General features: G+C 40.2%; 1 protein-coding gene across 1 annotated transcript in view; it reads left to right on the top strand.

Moving 5' to 3' along the window:
- The window catches only part of LOC133404779 (alpha-2-macroglobulin-like protein 1), a 36448-nt gene extending 11705 nt beyond the window's left edge, over positions 1-24743 (top strand). Inside the window, exons 15-36 of the mRNA XM_061681070.1 lie at positions 1-150; positions 2421-2615; positions 3264-3348; positions 3990-4128; positions 4260-4485; positions 4935-5061; positions 9306-9427; positions 9890-9941; positions 11168-11251; positions 11335-11511; positions 12514-12595; positions 15423-15579; positions 15684-15758; positions 17828-17990; positions 18868-19064; positions 19136-19351; positions 21267-21385; positions 21874-21964; positions 22056-22124; positions 23552-23657; positions 23850-23891; positions 24541-24743. Coding sequence (XP_061537054.1) covers positions 1-150; positions 2421-2615; positions 3264-3348; positions 3990-4128; positions 4260-4485; positions 4935-5061; positions 9306-9427; positions 9890-9941; positions 11168-11251; positions 11335-11511; positions 12514-12595; positions 15423-15579; positions 15684-15758; positions 17828-17990; positions 18868-19064; positions 19136-19351; positions 21267-21385; positions 21874-21964; positions 22056-22124; positions 23552-23657; positions 23850-23891; positions 24541-24557 — 2691 coding nt within the window. The 3' untranslated portion in view covers positions 24558-24743. The remainder of the gene's footprint in view (positions 151-2420; positions 2616-3263; positions 3349-3989; positions 4129-4259; positions 4486-4934; positions 5062-9305; positions 9428-9889; positions 9942-11167; positions 11252-11334; positions 11512-12513; positions 12596-15422; positions 15580-15683; positions 15759-17827; positions 17991-18867; positions 19065-19135; positions 19352-21266; positions 21386-21873; positions 21965-22055; positions 22125-23551; positions 23658-23849; positions 23892-24540) is intronic.
- The last annotated feature ends 324 nt before the right edge of the window (positions 24744-25067 follow it).

Here is a 25067-nt window from a genome sequence, read left to right as displayed (position 1 = left end):
GTTTCTCTTAAGTTCTCGTCCCTCCAAGAGCTTCCATCAGAGAAGACCACATTGAAACTTCAGGCTCAGCCAGGCTCTTTGTGCTCTGTGAGAGCCATTGACCAAAGCATCCTACTGCTGAAGTCAGAGAAGGAACTCACTGTTGGCTATGTAAGATCCCTTCAACTTCATACCAAGACACGTCTCACCCCCATATACATTCGTTTCTACAACACTGACTGTATTGACGGTGACACAGCAGTCAAGTCTCCTCACATTAGGAAGGTTCATGGCTCAAATCTGTTGGCTTGGACCTTTCTATATAGAATTTACCCGCGTCCCTCCGCCTGTTCGGATTCTGGTTCGGCACGCCGGCTTGGTCCCACTATCCAAAAACATGTACACCCATACTATGTATCGATGCGCAGCGATGTAAGATTACTGGCACTAGAAGGCACGCTTAGTTACTGTCGTCCTTGCTGTTTTTCATTTACTTGTCTTATATTTATAGTATGATATAGAAGTTTTTTTCATTCAAATTACTGAATTATTACTGCATTTACAACGACTGTGTTGATGATAGACTCGGGCACATTCTGACTACATTGTGAGAATGGAACTGTCGTAAACCAAGGCGCCCCCTGTATCTTATTTTCACTGAAGACGAGAAGACAAATTTTTGAAAGGCTAATTTCCCCTCACTGTGGTTAAGAGAAGAAAAAAAATCACTGGCCACATGACTGTAGAAGCCTTTTGGATTAGAGATGAAATGTCTTCTACAACCAAGTCCAGTTGTCAGCAGTTCAGCTTTGGCAGATATAAAAAAAAAATTAAACAAATCTTTCCAGACAAAACAGCATTCACACATGGTGTAACGTGCCATGTAATCATGAAATGTAAAATATTTTTCATTATCTCCAAGACCATTTTCTCTCGTCTTTTATACACAGTAAAGTATACACTTTATTTTTGAATCCAAAGAGCTAGTTTATTTCTAGCCTTGTTGGGTGTCTTTTGACGTAGTACTGTAAATATGACCGCCAATTTTTTTTAAATTTTCTTTAAAAAAAAAAAAAAAAAAGTCAGTTGTGTGGGACAGACAAAACGTAATGCGTGGATCAGACTAAAAGACAAATTTGGTCTTTCACGATTGCACTGTCAGACTACTGCAATAAAATCTTGTATTCGGATACCACCACAGCCCGTCTTTTACGATCACTAGGCTTTATCACAGGATACATGTTACCATGGCAACGACAACAACAATGGATTGCGCCGTGTGTATTATAAGAACAAAATGGGACAAAACGTGTTGGTCACCGGTGCTCGGGAGAGGACGTTCATTTAAGGCTTGCTTGAGGTATGTTCACGTACTTTTAATACGATACGGCTCGCAAGCAGGCAACAAAACGTTTTGTAGACTAGCAAGCTAGTGCTAGCACTCACGGTTGTACGTAAACATGCCTTTGTTCTGTCGACTCAAGCTCTAAAGTTTTGGTGTGTGTGAAGTAACTGAATTACAATAAAGTAATTTAATTACAGTAAGTTAGCAACCATTTTCTGTCACATTGTAATGTTGGTTTGACCTGACTGATTAGAATACATGACCTGACTAGAGAATATTTTTGAAGATGCTCAGTATACAGTACATAATCACATACAGTAAATGAACAAGTCATAGACGCATTGCTCAATCTTGTGATCAGATCGGTTATCGTTTTTTTAAACTGTGATCGGTCCCAAAAATCCTGATCGTGTAAAGACTCGTAAATATTATGCCAACAAAAAATATTTTGATACATTGTCTATTCAGCAATACAGTGCTATATTTTACTGCATACAGTATAATACAGCCAGTCACAAGGACTCAAGCCACGTATGACACAACTTTGCATTTCTCTGCTTTATGCGGTTGCTGTCTTCCCCCAAATTTTCAAAGTATTCAGTTTATCTTCAGAAATATGTTTGTTTGCCTTTCACTAACAAAGCACAAAGCTCTCTTTTAAAAATGGGATACGAGCTGTCAGGATGTTTTGTGTGCAAAACCACGGCGACGACCTGCCAGGTTGTCGTCCTGCTCACTATCCCTAATCAGTTGGCCAACTGGCCACCCCTTACAAATACAAACAGCTGGCTACTTGAAATTACCACAGAGGGGGGAAAAAACAAGACAATGTTTTGCTAATGTTTTCTTTGCTTAAAATGTCAATGCTTGTGTAGTCTTCAAGTATTGACATGGATAAATTTGCTTTAATAAAATCATGAGTGAAATTTCACCATGTTTTGCGTTATCTTGTGAAGAATGCAGATATTTTGCATTTAGATATCAGTCTTTAAAACCAGATGTCCTTGGCATAAATCCCATTCTACAAATACAAATCTAACTTTAATTTTTAAACTTTGGTGAGAGTATTAATAGTATTGTGTTTAACTCTATGTAGGTGTACAGTCAGCTCCCTCTGCAGAAGGTGACAGGATACTCATATGAGATTGAAGACGACGAGCCATATCCCTGCCTTCCTGAGACAATCCCAGAGCCTCAACCTGAGATGTTGGTGGCTCTAGAACGGCGGAGCAAGCGCTCATTTTACTTTGGGACAACCAATCATAAGAATGATGTTTACAGCGTCTTTAAAGTAAGACTTGACTATCAAGTAGGCTACAATAAGTACTGACATGACCTGCTTTTAACGTTAGGGCATGTGCCTATTTTCCATGGAATTACTGTATAGTACAAGGCCCGTGGGCCACATGCGGCCTGCTCGCATTCTGTCCAGTCCACTGACATGCATTAGTTTACAGGCAGATCTAACACAATCAACGCGGCCGACGCGGTTCCGCATCCCGCAACGAGCCAGCTGCTCAAAGCGGGGTCTATGTACAGTATATTTTCAAAGATTCAAGAAATTTTATTGTCATACCAACACACATTTACACGCTATGGCACAACAATTTGATTGGGGATGACCACTTCACCACCTGAGCCATTTTAAGATATGAAATTAATGTGACATATTGGTGTGACCCTCTACAACATCCAGTTTCTCCCTTGGCCCCCTGGGAATATGAAATGCCCACACTGCCAACTGTGACGCACCAGATTCATTAGTTTATCAATAAGTTTGTTAAACGAAGATGTTTTGAAAAAATGAACATTTTCAACTTTGGAGAATGTGCATTTGTGTTCCAACGCGACCGTTCACCAGGGCACAAAATAAGTTGCATCAAGGCATACTTCGATGAGATGAATGTTTTGTGACTTGACAAATGTTTCTCTTTTCCAGGAAATCGGAATCAAGCTAGTGACAAATTCTGATGTGAAGAAACCCTATGACTGCCTAAGACGTAAATTTGAGTATTACTATGATGGTATGTTTGCTATAGACAGTAATCCCCAGCTATATTGTGATTTTGCAGCACTAGCTGCTCTCGGATTTCACACTGGAACACGTTTCTTTGTTCACGGATTCCACTGCTTATAGCAAGGCATCCGAAACCGACAATGTATTGTTTTCATAAAATTGTATTCTTCTGAATAGCTGAAAAGGGGCACAGAGTTTCATTCCTTCCACTGTGGAAATACAGCACACCGAAGAGTCACTGCCGGTGCATGTAACATAGCACCTCAGTACGCCAAAGTGCATAGTACCCCCTGCAGAAAATGGGGAATTGCTGTATTTGAATTTACTACTGGGTCACTGATGGTGTAGTGGTACAGTCGCCTGACTTTGGTGCGGGCAGCGTGGGTTCAGTTCCCACTCAGTGACGGTGTGAATGTGAGTGCGAATGGTTGTCCGTGTCTATATGTGCCCTGCGATTGACTGTTGACCAGCTCGGGGTATAGTCCGCCTTTTGCCCGAAGTCAGCTAGGATAGGCTCCAGTGTTGAAAATGGATGGATGGATGAATTTACGACTGTCCCCTATTTATTCAAATGTAGTGACAATGACTGTGATCTGACAGCTGATCTGTGTGGATTCCTATTAAAGGTGAATGTTTCTCTCTTGGCAGATGTTGCAGATTTTCCGGTTTCCATGGCTTTCAATGTGATGCGAGGCTCTGGTAGCGGTGAGAAAAATATGGAGGAGAAGAAGGAGACCATTAGAACATCCTTCCCGGAGACGTGGATCTGGGACCTAGTTTCTGTTGGGTAAACACAAAAACTTGATTTCATTTTATCAAGTTTCTCTGTGTCACCGCATAATTTCTTGACTTTTCTTGCCATATTGTTCGAGGTCAAAGCTTTCTGTTTATTTGTCTCTTTTGTGTGCGCGTGAATAGAGGCAATGGTTTAGTGAATGTGGAGAAGACGGTCCCAGACACCATCACCAAGTGGGCTGCTGGAGCTTTCTGTGTCTCCTCTGTGGGCTTCGGTGTGGCCCCCACCACTGCGCTGACGGTCTTCCAGCCCTTCTTCGTCAGTCTTACGCTGCCCTACTCTGTCATCCGTGGGGAAGTGTTTTCTCTAAAAGCCACAGTCTTCAACTATCTCTCCAAATGCATCATGGTAAACAATTAGTTAGAGATGGAATGAAAGCAATACTATGTACCGCCTGGCTGGGACGTTTTGAATAGGATTCAAAATAATTGAAGTTTGGTTGTTTTATGAAATCTAACATCCCTTTCTTGGATCACCTACTTTTTAAGCACATAATAGCATTGGTAGAGTCGCTGCAATACCTCTTGTGTTAAGCTGTGTGCACCGCCTGGACAAACCCTCCGTAAATAGCGGCTAATACAACGGCTATTTAAATGAACACACATTAAACTTGACACTAATCTAAAAACTTCTTCCACATTTTATGCTGTTTTTCTGGTGGTGTGCATGTTATGGCACCACATAACTGGAATTATAACTTGCTTTTTCCACCCACATGCAAGGCGCAACCAGATCCTCCTGAAGGAATTTATTTATTCGACTGTAATTGTTTGCTTACAGATACTGTGTGTCTGCAGGTGGAAGTTATGCTCGCTCAGTCTGAGATGTATAACTTCAGGAACTGCGACGGCTGCCAGTACAGTGTGTGTCTATGCGGTGATGAGAGCAGAACCTTCACTTGGATTGTCACTCCAACTGCCCTTGGTAATAATGACATCACTTGAAATAATTTTGGCTTCCTCATCTTATTTTGAATAATGTGATGTTCAGTAAATTATTCATTATGTATTGGTATTAGAACTTACAGGTTATTTCATTCAATCTTGACTCTGAATATTATGGTATTTGATTTTAACTTTTTAAAAAAAAAAAAAAAATTAAATGGTTAAATATTGTATTAGTTATAATCCCCCAAGAGGAAATTCAATTTACTCTGCTGTATATATTTTTTGTTGCACACCACACAAACTAGAACATATGAAAGCACTCATATTTTAAATACACCCAATATCTGAACTGAAAACTAGCAAGGATATGAAAAGACGCGATATGTGAGACAGAATATCAAGAAGTTATAGATACCTATAGCTTCCAAACTATAATTGAGAAAAAGTACATTAGTGGAGGCAGCATGGACAGAGGCTAGTCTGGCTTACTTGGATATTGATATTGTTCAAGTTAAAAGTTGTCATCACAATCATTTAGAGCAGCTGTTCGCAAACATTTTCCACCATGTACCACCTCAAAGAATACCTACCGCTCCAAGTACCACCATAGACTTAAAAATAGTATGAGGGGAAAGGAACTTAAGTACACCTATTTTGGATAATTTGAAACAAGAAAACATGCAATATCACATTATATTGCAAATGTTTCTCCGAGTTGAACCATAAAAAAATAAAAACTGCAAATGGATTATTATAATTTATACACTATGAATAGTATGTTACCAATCCAGCCCTATGGCGGGTTCACCCAAAGAATTCCATACCGGATTGGTCGTGGCCCGGGTTAACAACATCCGCCACCGGCGCCGTCAACCTGCAGGGCGCCGGTGGAAATTCAGCTACTGTGGGTCGAAGTCGAAGAGGTGGAAAGCGGGTTATTCGGCAGAAGGAGAAGAGGAAAGCACAGAGCCTCGAACTCGGGAGTTGGTTGACATGATGATAAGGAGAAAGGTTGATGTGTATCCAGGAGACCAGGTGGAAAGGTAGTAAGGCTAGAAGTTTAGGGACATGGTTTAAATTATGTGATGAGGTTGAAACTTGAAGGTGAGGGTGTTATGTATGTGATTAGTGGCTATGCCCCACAGGTAGGATGTGATCTAGAGGTGCAAGAGAAATTCTGGAAGGAGCTAGACGAAGTAGTTCTGAGCATCCCAGACAGAGAGAGTCATGATTGGTACAGATTGTAATGGACATGTTGGTGAAGGAAATGGGGGTGAGGAAGAAGTGATGGGTAAGTACGGCATTCAGGAAAGGAACTTGGAGGGACAGATGGTGGTAGACTTTACGAAAAGGATGCAAATGGCTGTAATGAACATGTTTTTCCAGAAGAGGCAGGAACATAGGGTGACCTACAAGAGCGGAGGTAGAAGCACGCCTGTGGATTACATCAGACGATGTAAGCTGAAGGAGGTTACTGAATGTAGGGGAGAGTGTGGCTAGACAGCATAGGATGGTGTGTAAGATAACTGGTGGTGGGGAGGAAGGTTAGGAAGACAAAGGCAGAGCAGAGAACCATGTGGTGGAAGCTGAGACGGGACGAGTGTTGTGCAGCTTTTCGGAAAGAGGTGAGACAGGCTCTCGGTGGACAGGAGGAGCATCCAGAAGACTGGACCACTACAGCCAAGGTGATCAGAGAGGCAGGCAGGAAAGGAGAGAAGCTGGAACCTCACAGTATCAATCATACAAGGAAAAAGGTTTAGCTAAGAAGTGGGACACTGAGAGGACCGAAGAGAGGCGAAATGAATACATTGAGATGCGACATAGGGCAAAGGTAGAGGTGGCAAAGGCCAAATGAGGCATATATTTATGCCAGGTTGGACACTAAAGAAGGAGAAAAGGATCTATACAGGTTGGCCAGACAGAGGGATTGAGATGGGAAGGATGTGCAGCAGGTTAGGGTCATTAAGGATAGAGATGGAAATATGTTGACTGGTGCCAGTAGTGTGCTAGATAGATGGAAAGAATAATTCAAGGAGTTGATGAATGAGGAAAATGAGAGAGAAGGGAGAGTCGAAGAGGTGGACCAGGAAGAGGCAATGATTAGTACGGGGGGACTTAGAAAGGCATCAAAGGGGAGGAAAAATGGAAAGGCAGTTGGTCCTGATGACATTCCTTTGGAGGTATGGAAGCATCTAGGAGAGGTGGCTGTGGAGTTTTTGACCAGCTTGTGCAATAGAATTGTAGCGCGTGAGAAGATGCCGGAGGAATGGAGGAAAAGTGTGCTGGTGCCCATTTTTAAGAACAAGGGTGATGTGCAGAGCTGCGGGAACTACAGAGGATTAAAGTTGATGAGGCTCACAATGAAATTATGGGAAAGAGGAGTGGAGGCTAGACTCAGGACAGAAGTGAGTACTTGCGAGCAACAGTATGGTTTCATGCATAGAGTACCACAGATGCATTATTTGCCTTGAGGATGTTGATGGAAACGTACAGAAAAGGTCAGAAGGAGCTACATTGTGTCTTTGTAGATCTAGAGAAAGCCTATGACAAGAGTACCCAGAGAGGAGCTGTGGTACTTGTTGGATTTATCTCACCAAACATTATTATGAATAAACACAAAAGGAATGAAGACGTTGGTCATTTTACTCATGAGGAGGGCGCATGGGAGATTGTTCAGGTTACAGCCTCTCAACACGCTCTAAACAATCTCCCCCGTCGCTCCTACATTTATTCGAAAATAGGAGAGTTCTACAAGACATAATATTCTAAGCATTAAGACACAACACAAAACATAGGACCAGACGACACCTGTCCCGTCCCCGACCACATCCGATCACGTCCTTGGTCAAGGCGCCCTTCCATCAAATGTTGCTGAGTCATCTTCTTGAAGGCGAGACATCTTTCTATCTAAATATTGTCCATAATACTAATGCAGGCTACTAATGCAAAATACTAATGCAAGCTAAGCAAATAAATGATAACTACTAAGATATATCTAACAGTACTGCATGCAGAAGTCTGAAGTGGCAGAGAAGTATGTTAGAATAATACATGACATGTACAAGGGCAGCAGAACAGTGGTGAGGTGTGCTGTAGGTGTGACAGATGAATTTAAGGTGGAGATGGGACTGCATCTGGGATCAGCCCTGAGCCCCTTCCTGTTTTCAGTGGTGATGGATAGGCTGATGGATGAGGTTAGACTGGAATCCCCGTGGACCATGATGTTTGCAGATGACATTGTGAACGCAGGGAGCAAGTGGAGGAACAGTTAGAAAGATGGAGGCATGCACTGGAAAGCAGAGGAATGAAGATTAGCCAAAGTAAAACAGAATATACGTGCATGAGTGAGAGGGATTTTAGGGGAAGAGTGAGGCTTCAGGTCATTAGCTCATCAGAGGTTTGATGTTTTGGAGACAAAGTTAGAGAGAGCAGACTTCGATGGTTTGGACACATCCAGAGGAGAAATAGAGTATATTGGTAGAAGGATGATGAGGATGGAGCTGCCAGGCAAGAGAGCTGGAGGAAGGCCAAAGAGAAGGTTGATGGATGTCGTGAGGGAAGACATGAGGGCAGTTGGTGTTCGAGAGGAGGATGCAGGAGAAAAGGTCGACGCGCTGTGGCGACCCCTAAAGGGACAAGCCGAAAGGAAGAGAATAGTATGTTACCATGTACCGAGGGAAAACTATAATAACCGAGTACACGCAACCATGACAAAAATGTGTTTCAAACTTGAAAATAAAAGTAAATTGAAAGGGAATGACAATGTGAAACAAAAACTGGATGGATTATGGTACAAACGTATTTGGAGCACAAGCTGGCCGGAAAGCTGAAGAGTTTTAGTTGCTTCCATCAAGCGCCGATGAGGACAAGGCTCTGGTGAATGTCAAATCGTGCTGCTCCATCTCCTCTTCTAGGCATGCTGACAATCACTTGTACTCACACGTCAGGTAGCATCTCTGATGAAACACTTGGAAACCTTTTCCTCAGGGTCTGATCTGTACTTGGTCTCAGTGAGAACAATTTTGGGCTGTGAAAGACAAGGAGGGTTGGGAGATAAAGAGGTATGGGGAGAGTGTGCATTTTAAGGAAACAAATGGGGTTTTTAATGATGGTGAATAAGACAGAAATCTGGGGGAGAAAACAAGATTCAGAGGAGGTGGGCAGGATAAACCCTAAAAATAAATTGGACTGGAAAGCCGTTCATGGTAAATTTGTTGAAGGCTGGACTGAAGATGCATGCCTTAACATGACCTCTGAATAAGACTGTTTGTTTGCACAAAGGCAAGGTCGACCTGAAGGTGAGCGCCGAGGCCCTGAAGACCAACTTGCTGTGTGGCAATGAGGTGGCTTCTGTCCCTGACGTGGGCCGTATTGACACCGTGGTCCGCAGCCTGCTGGTGGAGGTTAGTACCTCTCAGACACAACGTACTGTATATTGTCATTTCAAAGCGCAACATATTATAGCATTGTCATAGAATACACTGTCGAACAAATTTCTTACCCAATAAAAAACAGTTTCAACAGACATGCAACACAAACAGCTGACATTACATACGTGATTGATGATAAATGTCAGGAAACACCATTGAAATAAAATTATAATAATCAACAAAATAAAACATGACAGAGAATGACTGCCCAAACTGGAGCCCAAAACATTTTTTATTCCTTTCAGCAGCATGGCCTCTCTTCAATGCAATCCGTTTAAAAATAATTACATTCATAATAATTGGATTGAACACTGATGATCTCCAATTATTAAGGAGCACAAAGGATATATCAGCCTCGAGATGAATGGTCTAATTTGAATAGTGTCTCTGTAATGCATTCCAGTTTAACATTTTCTACGTTGGTCTCCCATCTAGGCTGAAGGAACGCCTCAGTCAGTGAGTCACAATGCGCTCCTCTGTCCTGCAGGTGAGCTTTCCCATGTACAAGTTGTTTGGAAAATCTCAGACACAATTTTGGGGGTTTGAATTCAACTCACTGACATTTAGCAGCTCCTTGTTTTACACACATGAGTTTGACAAATTAATATTCATTGTCATTTTGTCACAAAATAGCAAGGTTTGTCATGCTCTAGGTTTGTCTGTATTGTTTTTGAGCGACCTATTTTCTACAGTTTTTTTTATATTGTAACTCTGGTTGTTATTGATAGTTATTAAATCATTTCTTCCCATTAAATTATCAGGATAATCCTCACATTGATAAAAAAAAAGATGAGTTGCAATAAATGGAAGTGTCATGAACGGAACAAAGGACAGGACCCAAAATGCACGACTTAAATTCAAATGGACAGTTTAAAAAAGAGAGGTTTAATAAACGGGCAGACACAGGCAGGCAATCCGAAAAGGCAACAGTATCCAAAAAATGTGAGGCAAAAAGGCAAGGTCAATAATCAGAACAGGGTCTAGGCTTATATAAATCGGTGACGTAGAAACAAGGAATGCTGGAACATGGCAACAAGGTACAACGAACTGGCGACCAGAAAGAATGAGACATGAGGTTAAATGCATGGTGTAATTAGGGTAAACAAGGCACAGGTGGGGAAGATGCACTCAGGAGCAGGTGTATGAAACGGGGAAGACAACAACCATAACACCCACCCTTGACAGAAAGATCCTTAAAGATCCCATTAAACTTGTTCAGACGCTCTTATCGCAGTCTAGTCTCATCAGATATGAACACAATTTGCTCTGTGTGCAGGACCACAAATGCAAGTCGCGCAATTGGCTTCAGTTTGAATTTAACATGGTCGAATCAGATGAGGTAATTTTTCATCTTATCCCTATTGGATCCAGATGAAATTTTAATGCTTAATGGAACTTTACCTCCGTCCCAGAGCTTAGTTTGTAGCAGTTCTTGTTTAAATTCATTATTATTCTTTATTATAGTAATTTAAAACAGTTTAATTCTGCTGTACATTTGTTGCTTGTATTACACCACAACACAAAGAAACAGAACAACATTATGGTGGTATTTTGAAAATGGAAGTCTTGGTGTGAGTTCTCCCATTAGAGATGGAAACCTTTTTGGCCATATGAGATTAAATTGTTGTTATTTATTACTAAAGCACAATTGGCCAGTATTTGTTCAAAGGTAAGTGATGACACTCACTCAATCTATGTCTGTTTTGTTGCCAGAGGGACCAGTGGAAAAGAAAATTTCTCTTTTGATGCCAGAGATGTTTGTTGCTGGATCTGCCAGAGCCACTGTCTCTGTACTGGGTAAAAATACCTGTTATTGTCTGACAGCATTTTCATAGAGGCCTACATAGAACCCTCCCTCATGAGATTTTTTTTTACTGAAGGTGACCTGATGGGCCGAGCCATTAAGAACCTGGACCAACTCCTGGCAATGCCATATGGCTGTGGCGAGCAGAACATGTTGCTGTTTGCTCCCAACATCTTCATTCTCAACTACCTGAATAGCACAGGTCAACTGACTGCTGAGATTCTGGACAAAGCGACGCGCTTCCTTGAGAGCGGTGAGTCATCATTCCCACCTTTTACAGAATGGTTCACAAAACAAGACTATCCAAAACAGATCAACATATGGTACAGTAAAAGGCAAGGTCATTTTCATTATCAAAACAGCTTGAAAAGTAAGCTAAGCTAAGTAGGTAGTTTAAATCGACCCGATAATGAATGTGTAAATATTTGTTTGCTACTTGTTAACATGACGAATAATTATGAATACATGTGGCATAATTCAGACACATATTGTTTGCATAAATTATGATTATGACAAGTGATTCTCAACGTATCGTACGTGCACCACGAGTGGTATGTGAGCTCCCTCTAGCGGTATGAGAAAATCACTGCACAGTTCAGTTGTATTTAACGTAAACATTTTGGCAACTTCAGTCGAGTGAGGATTAGCGTAAAGTAAGATGAATGAATGAGTTCAGGGTGTACCCAGCCTCCTGCCTGCAGTTGCTGGGATAGGCTCCAGCACGCCTGCCACCCGAGTGAGAATAAGTGGTACAGAAAATGGATGGATGGATGGATTTTTTTTATTTAAATTTTTTTTTAACTTTATTGAGGTGCAATTTTTATTTAACATTTATGTACAATATAGTTTGACTGTATCCTTTTTTAATTAGTTTCCTATAATTATGTGCGCTGTTAATGTTCAAACTATATGTAATGTCACAATGGCTTACAATAATAGTAAATATATACTCACCTCTGTCTCGTTTTTTGATGAACACTTGGGTCTACTATGCTACTGTATTTTACTTGTGGTAATGATAGTGGTACTTTTTGGAGAATTTTTTTTTTTTTTTTTGTGGGTGGAACCTGTAAAACGTTTTGAGAACTTCTACATTATGGACATACAATTTTAGTCATTTTTAAAAACTTGCAGCCATAATTATAAACCTAGAGGAGAGATGGCATTTTGTGCAAGTGAAACACAATGAGACCATATTTCCTGCAGCGTGTGTTCACAATCGGGAATATGATGTGCATTTGTCTGTGTGTTCCAGGATACCAAAGGGAGCTCATCTACAAACATGACGATGGCTCCTATAGTGCCTTTGGGAAAAGCGATGAATCTGGCAACACCTGGTCAGTAGAAAAGCAGAGGGGCAAATCAGTGATGGTGCTTTGTAGCAATTAAAAAGGATTGGCATTTTGAAAGAAAAATCAAACATGGCTCAGTTGTGGAAACAGTGAGTATTGAACATCTTGAAAGTAGAAAAGAGCAATACAAATGAAAGCCCATTTACCATTGAAAATATCAATAATCCTTTCCAGTATCAATTTGTCGCCTTCTTAAAATGTTGAGCAATTGGACAGTGTAAACAGGCATACAAGTATAAAAAGACTAAGTATTGAAAAATAAAAAATTAAATAACCATTATTCATACAAAATATAATGTAAATTACCTTTTGAGAATGTTTTTAAAAAAGGTCAAACAAAGCTTAATTTGTTTGGGAAAATTACTGCTTATAAGGGCAATCACCTCGCATGAAGAGTTCACAAATTTCACGACAGTAATCCCTCATTTATTGTGGGGGTTAGGTTCCAGAACACCTCTGCAATAGGTGAAATCTGCAGTGTTGACCACGTTTCTTGAATTATATTTACATATTTAAAGCTGTATGAACCTCCTCAGACTCGTATTAATCTTCTGCAGAACACTTTCTGTACTCTTAGTGCACAGTAATTATGTGCATTACTGTATGTTTATGTACATTTTATTCCTTGTGATGTGTTTTAATTTTTTCTTTTATATTTTTTACTTACAATTTTAAAATTACAACATACACTCAAAATCCCACTATACGGTAAATTAGGCACGATATAAAAATGAAAAGAAATCCGCAATACACTGAATCTGCAATAGATGAGCTGCCATATAGCGAGGGAACACTATTTAACTTTTATAATTATTTTTTCTTTTTACTGTTCATAGTGGCTAACATTTTTTGTATTCTCTGTTTGCTGTTAATTTAGATGACTGGTAGTGTACTGTATATGCAGAGGGATATTAGTCTTTGTGACATGACTTGCCTTCCAAGCAGTTAAGGTCTTATCCGTTAGAGTTTTAAATTTGCCATATTGCCTTAGCAGTCACGACAGACGTGTGCTCCATTTCCCGTTCTATGGTCATCAGTTTTTCTCTTTGCCATCACTTGTACCCTGATGTGATTGTATCACTAAAAGGAAAAAAAAAAAAGCAGATCAATACACCTGTGGAGTAAATCCTTTTTAATGCTCACTAAACTGAAGTATCGCGAGACCTATAAATGTCTCACGTGAAGTCATAAGTGACGGCATTTTCACCCCTGAGGTTTTGTGCACCTTAATTGTTTTATTACAGTTCTACTTTTGAGGTTCCACTGTACTGGATATGAAGGGTTTTTGTACACCACAAAAATTAAGTGCAGTTATTGAATGTCTCTGTGAAATGTTTGTTGACCTGTTTTTAAATATGAAGTGGTAAGAGATCGCTGGTGTTACATTGTGACTGAAAAGTTTTAATTCATCTGGCATTGTTTCACTTTTTACTGTCACAAAAATATTTTGTGTATTTGAGCCTCTCGCCGTATGTCACATTTAGCCTTGATGGTGATCTGAAAAGACCAAAAATACCAGAATAAATGATGTAACACACAATACAGTGCAGTTGCATCAGATGTCATAGAACATTTTTCAGTACTTAGCACTTTATTGTACAGTGACTTTATGAAGCTTAAAGTTCACACTTAATTTGATGTGAGACTAAAAATGGCACCCATGAGGCAAGCGTACACATCTGTTTTTGGCACCAGAAAACATCCTAGCCATTTACTTCATGAGGAAGCTGCCAGAAAATGTTAATATTTCCTTTAAATGGGCTTAAAGCACATCGCTGGGGGGGATTTAACAAACGTTTTGGTTTGGCACTTGGCGAGTATGTATGGGGGTGGCTGTTTGTGGAAACAAGGACTCAAGTGTCCAATCACATTAATATTTGCTGCAAAAGATTAGACGAAACAGCTTGAATGTGTTTTCTTAAAGTCATGTAGGACTGTAATGAGGGCAAAACAAGTTTGTTCACACTTATCACATCAGGCAGCTTTATAAGAGTTGGGGGTGTTATGTGAACAAATAATAATAATAGCTTATAGAGCCTCTCAAGGGACCCAAAGATGCTTGAACCTTAAAGTAACAGGAAGTACATCCAATTGTACCCAGGGAGAGTTCAATCAAACAAAGGGTGGGTTTTATGGGGTTGGCAGTTCCCCCAAAGTTAATAAAACGATAAATCTATTTTCCTTAACTCAGTCATATGTCACTATAACTTCAAACTCCACTTTACATTACGATTGTGGTGCACCCCCAAATTTTTAATCGTAATATCACCAACCAAGTATGCAATAGAAATTTATGCATTGAAGAAAACGTCCTCGTCACAGCCCAAATGAATGTAATCTTAAACCGAGCACTCTGGAGGAATAGGGGAGTGTTTCACTTCATAAGAGGGATTGTGTTTACACAGTTAATATTGACACTACTACAAGTAGTGTCCTGTTAATTTCTGGCTGAGTATTTTCTGCATTCATAACAGTATTGCAGTGGGATCCTGGAGTGTCACAACATTCATTCATTCAGCTTCCGTACCGCTTATCCTCACATTGTTAGGATATTTCATTGATTTTGTACAATATTTTAGTTCGCACTCAAAGCATTGCTGCCCCTCTGTCTAATTCAGCTGAACTCTCTTGTAGACACAGAGGCTTCATATCACACACAAGGTCATTATGTAATTGTTATATGGCTGGGTTCATTTCGGGGTTACCGCCACAGGCACACTGTGCTTTGATTTGTTTTCAGAAGTGTGTGTGTGTGTGTGTGTGTGTGTGTGTGTGTGCGCGCGCATGCGCGCACGTGTCTATTTCTCTCTAGGCTGACCTCCTTTGTGATGAAGTCCTTTTGGGGGGCGAGGCCTTACATCTTTGTAGATCCCAAGCACGTTATGGATGCCAAGAAATGGTTGTACTCTAAGCAGGGGCGTGATGGCTGCATCAGATCTGTGGGGAAACTTTTCCACAATGGCATGAAGGTAATGATGTCAGTGTGGCCATTGACATGCTTGCACTGCTGTCCCTGTATGTTAGTTTAGTGTTTTACAAAGCAATACGAATGCATATTTTACTATCCCATCAGGGAGGAGTGAGCGACGACGTGTCCCTGACGGCTTACATCGTTGCCGCCCTGTTAGAACTGGACTCCGACACTAAAGTGAGTCAAACATCGCTCCCCTTTTGTATCCAACACTGGACCCCAACCTCATGTGATGTCATGTTTTGCGTGATCTTCATTTTAAATGGGTTAATACAAGTAAAAAGTAAAATCATGGGCTTTTTAAATGCATTAGCTGCAAAAATCTCTCACTCAGCTATCAGAAGATGACAATTCCTGCATTATTACAATAATCAGGATATTTCCTTTTGTCTGTCATTTCATTGCTGTTTCAAATTAAATCTTATTTAAAGGGGGCCCACCCATCAAGTTTACAACAAAGTGTTTCTATTTTCTGTGCTGGCCATCTCTAAAAATGTCTGTCAGAAAGTTGTTCAGATTTTGGCTTAAATAAGTACCACACAGTTTAACCCTACATCAGAATCATCTTTATTTGCCAAGTATGTCCAAAAAACATAAGGAATTTGTCTCCGGGAGTTGGAGCCGCTCGAGTACGACAACAGACCGTCAATTTACAGAACACTTTGGAGACAGAAAGACATTGACAAGTCACTGAGCAGTAAAGGGCTGCTAGTTATCTGGTAATGCCGGTAAATATTTGTATTTATTTTTTTATTTTTTGACAATTGTGCAAAAAGATGCAGAGTCCTCTTGCACTTCGAGCAGTTCGAATGACTAATATTGCAATAGTCCGGTGCAATGACCATTGTGCAAAGTGTAATCATCCAAAGTGCAGTTTGGTGACTTTGTGAGTAACTTCCGCCTCCATGAGTGAGTCTATGGGGCCTTTTTTGCACTATATAAAAAGACACTTTTTTTCCTCACTGACATGAACTTTTACTGTTTTAGGACAATTAGGTTGACCAAATTGTGTTCTTTTCTAAATGACAGAAGGATTTTTTTTTTAAAAACAATTTTCTATTATTTTCTTCAAAGTCAGAATTTTATATACATTTCATTAGTGTTTGGTACCATTGCCTTTAAACCGTATAAATTGGGTCAAGTGTTTTAGCATTCCGCAAGCTTCTCACAATGGTTTGCAGGAATATTGCCCCACTCCTCCTGACATAACTGGTGGAACTGAGCCAAGTTCGTAGGCTTGCTCGCACGTGTGTTTTCAGGTCTGCCCATACATTTTCAATATGATTGTGATCTGGGCTTTGCGATGGCCACACCAGAACATTGACTTTGTTATCCTTAAGCCACTTTGTAACCAGTTTATTATGGTTCAGGTCATTGTCCATTTGCAGCCAAGCTTTAAATTCCTGGCTGATGTCTTGATGTTGCTTCAGTATTTCCACGTTGTGTTCTTTCCTCATGATGCCATCTATTGTGTGAAGTGTACCAATCCCTCTTTAAGCAAACAGCCCCACTACATGATGCTGCCACACCCATATTTCACAGTTGGGATGGTGTTCTCAGGCTTGCAAGCTTCCCCCTTTTCCCTCCTAACATAACAATGCTCATTATGGACAAACAGTTCAATTTTAGTTTCATCAGACCACAAGACGGCTTTTAGAGAAATGGCTTCTTTCTGGCAGAGTGGCCTTTCAGCCAATGTCGGTACAGAACTCGTTTCTCTGTGGATAATGACACAATTTTTTACTTTCTCATGATATCACACAAGGAAGCAGTGGGTTTCAGGTGTGCCCCGTTGAACTACATCCACAGATATGGCTCTAATTAACTCAGAAGCTTCCAAAGAAATAAAATCATCATCTGGCTTTTCCCAAATTGTTTATAAAGGCATCGTAATCTTACTGTATATAAATTTCGAACTAAGAGGAAAGTAATGAAAAATTCCCTAAAAAAAAAATTACTCATTTTTCTGGCATTGAGCGAATAGAAATGATTTTGGTAATCCTAATTGACCAAAACAGGTTTAGTTAGATTTTATGCCAGAAAGTAGGAAAAAAAGCATGTACAGTATTTTTGCATAGTGCAAGTAAACATCTGGTGTCAACTATGGATATACACAATTAGTTTTCTGTAGCCGTCTGTAGGAATTAAAATTAGATTTTTAAACAGGTAGGCGGTATCACCAGTCACATTATGAGTTCACTCTTTAGACTACTCAATCCCTCATATCTTTGTGTGTTTTATGACAGGATCCTGTGATCCAGAGGTGTTTGGGCTGTCTGAAAGAGGCAGCCGGCCAAATGGACAATTTGTACACCACAGCGCTGATGGCCTACACCTTCACTCTGGCTAGGGACGAGGCGATGAGGCTCAAGCTTGTCAGCTACCTGCACCAGCAGTCCAGTACAATGGGTACATCATGTTACACATGACGCAATGTTGGATTCCTTTCACATCTCCTTTCATTTTTGTTGAATGGAAACTGCTCCAAGTATGTACACTGCAGTTATACTCCACTCTTAATTTATAAACACAATGATAAAGAGGAATTACATCTGACCGTATCAATCAAAACTGACCTTTATAATATCACAATGTTTGATACAGCTCTTGTACTGTATATCTCATTAGATTGTGCAAGTTGGTGTACAGTATGTGTCTGTTCAAATGGTACATAGGCCTGGAGGAGATGGGATTCATTGTGGTCGCCTTGACCCAAGCATTTGTATAAAAATTAGGTAACCAAAGATAATAAATAGCTGTCATAATAATACAGTGCAGTTTTACATCACTGTTAATTAAAGGCACAGTGAACTTAAATTGTTCATCAATATTGAGGATTATTACAGGTATTTTTTTTAAGCATAATTGTTGCACTCGTTCTGTTCTTAGTTGTCCCAGTTTTGGGGGGAAAAAAGTTACAACAACCCTAAATTCCACATTCCCTGTACCAGTGTTTCCAAATGTTTATTGGGCCATCACTATACTTATATATACTTACATATATAAATATAATAATTATGAATTATGTACCTAGTGGAAGAACATTTCATTTTTCTGCCTGTCGCTATACGTCGCAGGCATAAAGAGATGACCAAAGATGCATTATTTGTAGGGAAAAAATATTTTTAGACCAATTAAGTAAAATTGTATTTCCAGCAGCACACTTGATCCCTGCCCTATACTGTACTTTTTATTGCTCTCAGTACTTAATGGTTACCAAAGAGCTCAATGTCATGTTTCCCAGTCCTTTCTGTGATACATTTTGATTGCTAATATTTTTGCGAAGGGGGAACCCGCCACTGGGAGCGAACAGGGGCCTCTATGAAAGGACTGGATTCTCTGGAGGTGGAGATCACTTCCTATGTGCTGCTGGCACTGCTCTCCGGGCCTGTCTTGCCAAATTTTGGTCTGGACTACAGCTCCGGCATTGTGCGCTGGCTCACACAGCAGCAAAATCCTTACGGTGGTTTTTCTTCAACACAGGTAGGCAAAATTGTGAGAGGTTTGTACCATACTCTGCAGACTTAATGACTCTATACTCATAACCTCCTTAGGACACTGTGGTGGCCCTCCAAGCGCTGGCTAAATACGGTGCCGCCACCTATAGCGTTGGAGGCAGGACTGTCGTGACGGTGACGTCATTAGGAGGTCTGAACAAGCAGTTCATAGTTGACCAGAGAAATCGGCTCCTGTACCAGGAGGAGAAGCTGAGCGAAGTCCCCGGAGAGTACACGATCAAAGCAGAGGGACAGAGCTGTGTTCTGGCACAGGTGCGATCTTAGCTGGCAGCTTAGCAGTTTTTAACTAGGCTAATGCTAATGCATGCTAATAATTGTCAGTTACTTTGCTTCGACAATTGTATCCAAGCAGGTTTATTCATTGGTAGCTGGAAATGAAATGGTATGAACATTTCATGTCACGATTACCATGACCAAAATTATCATCGCCATATTGCTCAAAGAAATGTCTGCAAGTCAATCACATGTGAAAGCCCGATTGACCTTTTTGACTGCGACACCCAAAGTGAATTTTCACAAAATTGACAGTACTTGAAATGACTAAAATAGATGTGATATATTTAATTGTGGTTGGACTGAGAAAAAATAAATCATTTAAGGTATGGGTGTCGAACTCAAATTCAATTTGGGACAAAATTTAAAATCGGGCCAAACTCAATATTTATTGAATATTGACTGTGATTGTGCATGTTATCCCGTTTTGCTTAAACACTGAATCTGGAATAAACAAACTTTAATATTATAAACACAAGAACTCTAATTTGTAAAAGAAGACATCAGTCTTCTTTTGATTCATAAAATAATTCTTATTTTGATTCATAAAACAAATGATTTTGTTTCTATCTGTAGCTTTTCGAGGAAATCTTTTTTTCAAAGACTAACAACAAAACAACTCCCAACAAATATTGTACTTCAATGAAAATCCAACCTTTCAACTACTAACAGTCCCTGCCATGGAGTAGAAAAAGTGTGTAAAGAAAACATTCTTTCAAATATGTTCTATTCTTTCGGTACAGCCACATTGACTTTGCACACAAGACAAACAAGTCAGTCCTTTACTTTAGTGAACAGATAATTGCCTCCCACCTGGCTTGAAAGCTCCTGTTTTCCATCTTTCCGACAGTGAGACCTTCCAGGTCTCACTGTCATTGCCCACGTGAGCATTGAAGTCCCCCAGCAGAACGATGGAGTTCCCAGCGGGAGCGCTCTCCAGCACCCCCTCCAAGGACTCCAAAAAGGGTGGGAACTGCTGTTTGGAGCATAAGCACAAACAGTCAGGACCCGTCCCCCCACCCGAAGGCGGAGGGAGGCTACTCTCTCGTCCACCGTGGTGAGCCCCAACCTACAGGCGCTAAGTCGGGGGGGGCAATAAGTATCCCGACACCTGCTTGGCGCCTCTCACCATGGGCAACTCCAGAGTGGAAGAGAATCCAACCCCTCGAGAGGACTGGTACCAGAGCCCAAGCTGTGCATGGAATTGAATTTTATAACATTTATCAGATAAATACTTTACATGATTTCGATTGAAATTGAATTTGGTCTGTAAAATCAAATAAAATATCAAATATTGTATTTCCCATCACAGCAAAAACAGATGAGTGACATTTATAACAAAGTGCACTTATAGGAATGATTTCAAGCTGATTGACTCGGGGGAGCAATATATTCATTCACCAGGCTCAAAGTCCTAAATTCAAGTTGGCAATATTCAAGCTTTTGTCATTTTATCCAGGCTTGAGCTGGCTCCCAAATTAGTTTTTTTTTTTTCTTTTTTTTTTTCTCTCCTCTACTCGAGGGCTGATCATATAGGCTAGTTGAAACTCAGAGATAATTCTTAGTTTCTCCCACATTGCAGGAATAAGTGGACACAGACTCTGGTTATGACTGTTCAACATTCTGGCATTAAAAAAAACAGCAGCTTAATAAAATGGTCGGTACCCAAAACGGTTCTGCTTGGGAATGTACTTGTACCTTTTTGGGTAGAAGTATGCGTATCCCTGGGTCTAATAATTAGCCCATTAGGGTTATGTAGTGTAGATTGTACATTGAGGGACATAATTTGACTCCTCCTACATCCCTGTTTTTGATTGTCTCATTTAACATCCTGCAATTGTGAGATGAAAGTGAGGTTTAAGAGCACATGTTGGTCCTTCCTGTCCCCTCACAGATTTCCATGCTTTACAACGTCCCCCCTCCTCCAGACTTTTCCGCCTTCAACATCTCCACTAATACCATGTCCAAGTGCAACCCCCCCAAGCCACAGATCATCCTCTTTGTCCATGTCAGGTCAGTGTGTGCGCATATCTGTCTTTGCCTCGACAGTCATTGACCAGCTTGTCAAATAAACGTGATTTGCATGCATAAAATGACCTCCAAAGCATGTTGAGCCTAATTGTTTTATCCCGTCTCATATGATACGGTATAATATAATCATTTAATACTGTACAGTCCTCTAAAGTTATTTTTTTCACAGCTGTGAGGTGTTGGAAAGCTTGAAAGTGTGATTTTGTTTTGGCTCCAAAATGCTGCTGCTGTCAGGCCATCTAAATTGAAATTTTATTCTCGTTTTTCCCTCAGTGCAAGAGCAAAACAAGGAAATGCTTTGTTTCATTGTATCTTTATTCACTGTTTTTATTTTAGCCCTTTCATGTATTATGAATGAAAACATAATTTGATAGCCAAACCAAATGAATTCCTGAAACAATCCATAACTCTTTTTTTCCATAATCTGCAAGAGATGATGAGAGAGAGAAACAATTGCGTTGTGTTTGCAGGTACCAGGGCATGAGAGAGGAGACGAACATGGTCATCATTAACATCAAACTCCTGTCCGGACACATTTTGGATAAAAGCTCACTGGAGTCTGTGGGTTCATTTGTTCTTCTGGCCTCACATATTTGTGTCACCTGTTGTCATTGGAACTACGCTGATGGCAATTTACTGTGTGATGTTCTAGTTAAAGAAAGACCGCTCAGTGAAGCGCGTTGACCTGGATGAAGGTTATATCAACATCTACTTGGACGGGGTAGGAGCAATTTTTTTTTAATTTATAAAGTCTATCCTCTATAAAATGCGGAGTTGGACTTTATAAATGAAAAAGTACTTCTTTAGCTGTTGTCATTTTTGGTTGTATTAGTTTCTGTACTACTACTCACAAGATGTTAGGGGGGCTTTCGGATTAAAATTGCAGGATGACCGAAAATGCACAACCCTTCACAGGAAAACTCCATTTGACCTCATCGAAACTTTTGAATGCACATGTCTAACTGGACAAGGAGTTAGCTGGATAGCAAAATTAACAACAGGTGTTTTCACCATGAAAATTTCCAATGATGTCCGTTTCTATGACAACCTGCTGATGACACTCTGTGACACTCAAAAAGCTTCGTGGCCACTTCACTCTGAGAAAAATCCAGTTTGAAGCCTTGCAGTGGCGAGTACTATTGATCAATTGTTACGCATCATCTTGGTCTCATGATGTTGAAATTTGAACAGCATGATGAAGAGTACTGATGAAATACAAATTTTAATTGAACCAGGAAGTGTAAATATTCATGGAAAACTCACTGCTGTTAATTTTGCCCTTTATTTTAAGACTTGTGGCTCCATTTTCATTGTGCATCTGGAGCAAAGCGCAAAAACGGGTGGCTCTTGATTTTTGTGCAAATGCAAGGCTCGCTGTGCGTCTTTGCCAATTTGGCAGACCAGTCTGCGCCAAGCTCGGCGTTCCGGTGCAGTGACAATTTGGTGGCCCGAAGTTGGTCTAAACTTACACCTGGTAAGACCACATATAAATCTTGGCGCATCTCGTTTAACGTGATTTTGGTGGATGTCAGATGTATTCCATTCTTAAATATGAGAACAGTGAGGCTCAAACCCTCTGAACCATTGTAGAAAACAATTCATTGAACACATTACTACAGTGGACCCCCGCAAATTTCGCAGGTTGGGCGTCTGCAAGATTCCCCTTTTCAGTGATTTTTTTTTTTCAAGATTTACGGTTTCTTTTATTTTTCAATGTTTCTTTTTTTCTGAAGGGGGTGGGGGGACAACCACATTTTTTCGTGGAAAACGCTGAGAGGAACCACTTTGATGGGCTGTGAATGAAGTTGGCTGTAGACTCACCCACAGTGGCGCAGCCCGCCCCACTTCAGGATCCGCTATGTTGCGCTGGTCTACCAAATTACTAACACTGGTCTAACCTGCCCCTGGCGTACAGTTACGCCACCCGTAACGTAAGATTTGAAAATAGAGCCCAAAAAACTGTTTCCTTCAATTTACTGTGTACTGCTAAGATGCCACACTATTCGTTTGGAGGATGCGGTTATAACCCTCCCACCTACACACCTTGCAGTAGAAACGCATACCCGATCAGAGATGGTGTGTCATGGCGAGTTGAACTGTGTCCATATGGTCGAAATGCGGCTTCATTGGCGTGTGGTTTGTTTTCAGCTGAAGAAAGGTGAGACGATGATTTACAGCGTCACACTGGAGGAAGACGTGCCTGTCAGGAACCTGAAAGCAGCTGTGGTCAAAGTGTACGACTACTACCAGACAAGTAAGGTCCTCCTGTTATGATTGTCCCCTTTCACGTCTGTTGTTTCTGTTATAACACTGGCTTGTATATAGTTTAAAATTGTGCTTGTTTTTACTCTGCTGCTACCAACCAGTGACTTTATCTTTGCAGAATAAAGAGAGTGAACATCCTTGTATCCAAGTTTAACATACAATTATTTTATCTTATTTGCAGGTGATGTGGCCGTGACAGAGTACACATCCCCCTGTGCAGAGAGTAAGTCACATTGATTTAGTTTTACGCTTGGTTTAGTAGTTAAAACCCTGAAGTCTAATAGTCATTTGACACAGTTTGAGGAAAATGCATGACCTCAGTTCAGAATAAGCTTTGATTGTGGTGTGCTTTTTATTTGGCTTTTTGCAACACTTGTCCCCACCAAAAATGTGTGTGTATGCGTTTATGAGACAACACTGGACATACACACACACACACAGTTGTACACTGGGAGTGAAAAACCTCCAGCTTTACCATAAACTTCAAGTTGGACAGTGGTTAACATTGTTATTTTACGTATTTTTGTACGTGTTCTGACTTCATCAATATAAAGTATTTTGCATTTGAATGACAGTTATGTTGAAACAGTAATAAAACAATCTATAGTTATTCGAGGTTTTATGGTGACAGTTAAACGGATTATCAGATCATTTGTGTTGTTTCCTATAGGAAATAGTTTCAAAAGTCCAACAAATTGGAAGTCAACGAGTGCCCTGGAAAAATTGTTTGACCAAGAGGTTTCACTCTTTCAAAATGTAATTTCAATCAACTCAAATAGTAATGCTAGTTTAAAGGATGATCCTTTTGGTTAGGGTTATGCAATACATACTGGGAGATCATTTATAGTAATTTAAATGCATTTGCTTTGCAGGTATCAACAAGCTTTAAATGAACATAGGGGAGACTACTCAGATTCTTATCTGGAAGACTAGATGTTCATCAAACATAGATGTGACTTTTTTCTTTTCCCGTTGTATTAATTTTAAGGGAATCCCTGTGATTGCAAATGATTTCTTTCCTTTTTCTGAATGTTCCTTTCTTTTAAAAAAAATAAAAATTGTTGCCTCACCTCAACACTGGAAATGTGTTAACACTTTTAACACACTGAACCCAAGAAAATCAGACTGTGTTGTGTAACAGTTTTAATAGGATTGATAAATCCATGTTTTTAACTCAAAGTTGAGGATAATACAAGGTACCAATAACTGAATAAATGAATGCTGTGGCTTTTTATAAGTTGATACAATTCATCACTACAGTACCATACAATTTGAAATGTAAGTCATGAAATAAAATTGACAAAACAAAAAAAAGTCAGTGTTTCATTTCATCTACTACTTCCATCCAGGCACCTATACAGCATTTTTTTTTTCCCCCCAATACGGATAACATCAGTAC

Source organism: Phycodurus eques, chromosome 7 (assembly GCF_024500275.1).
Source record: "Phycodurus eques isolate BA_2022a chromosome 7, UOR_Pequ_1.1, whole genome shotgun sequence".
Taxonomy (NCBI): Eukaryota; Metazoa; Chordata; class Actinopteri; order Syngnathiformes; family Syngnathidae; genus Phycodurus; species Phycodurus eques.
The sequence above is the reverse complement of the archived record's forward strand: the minus strand, read 5'-3'. Positions and strand labels throughout refer to the sequence as shown.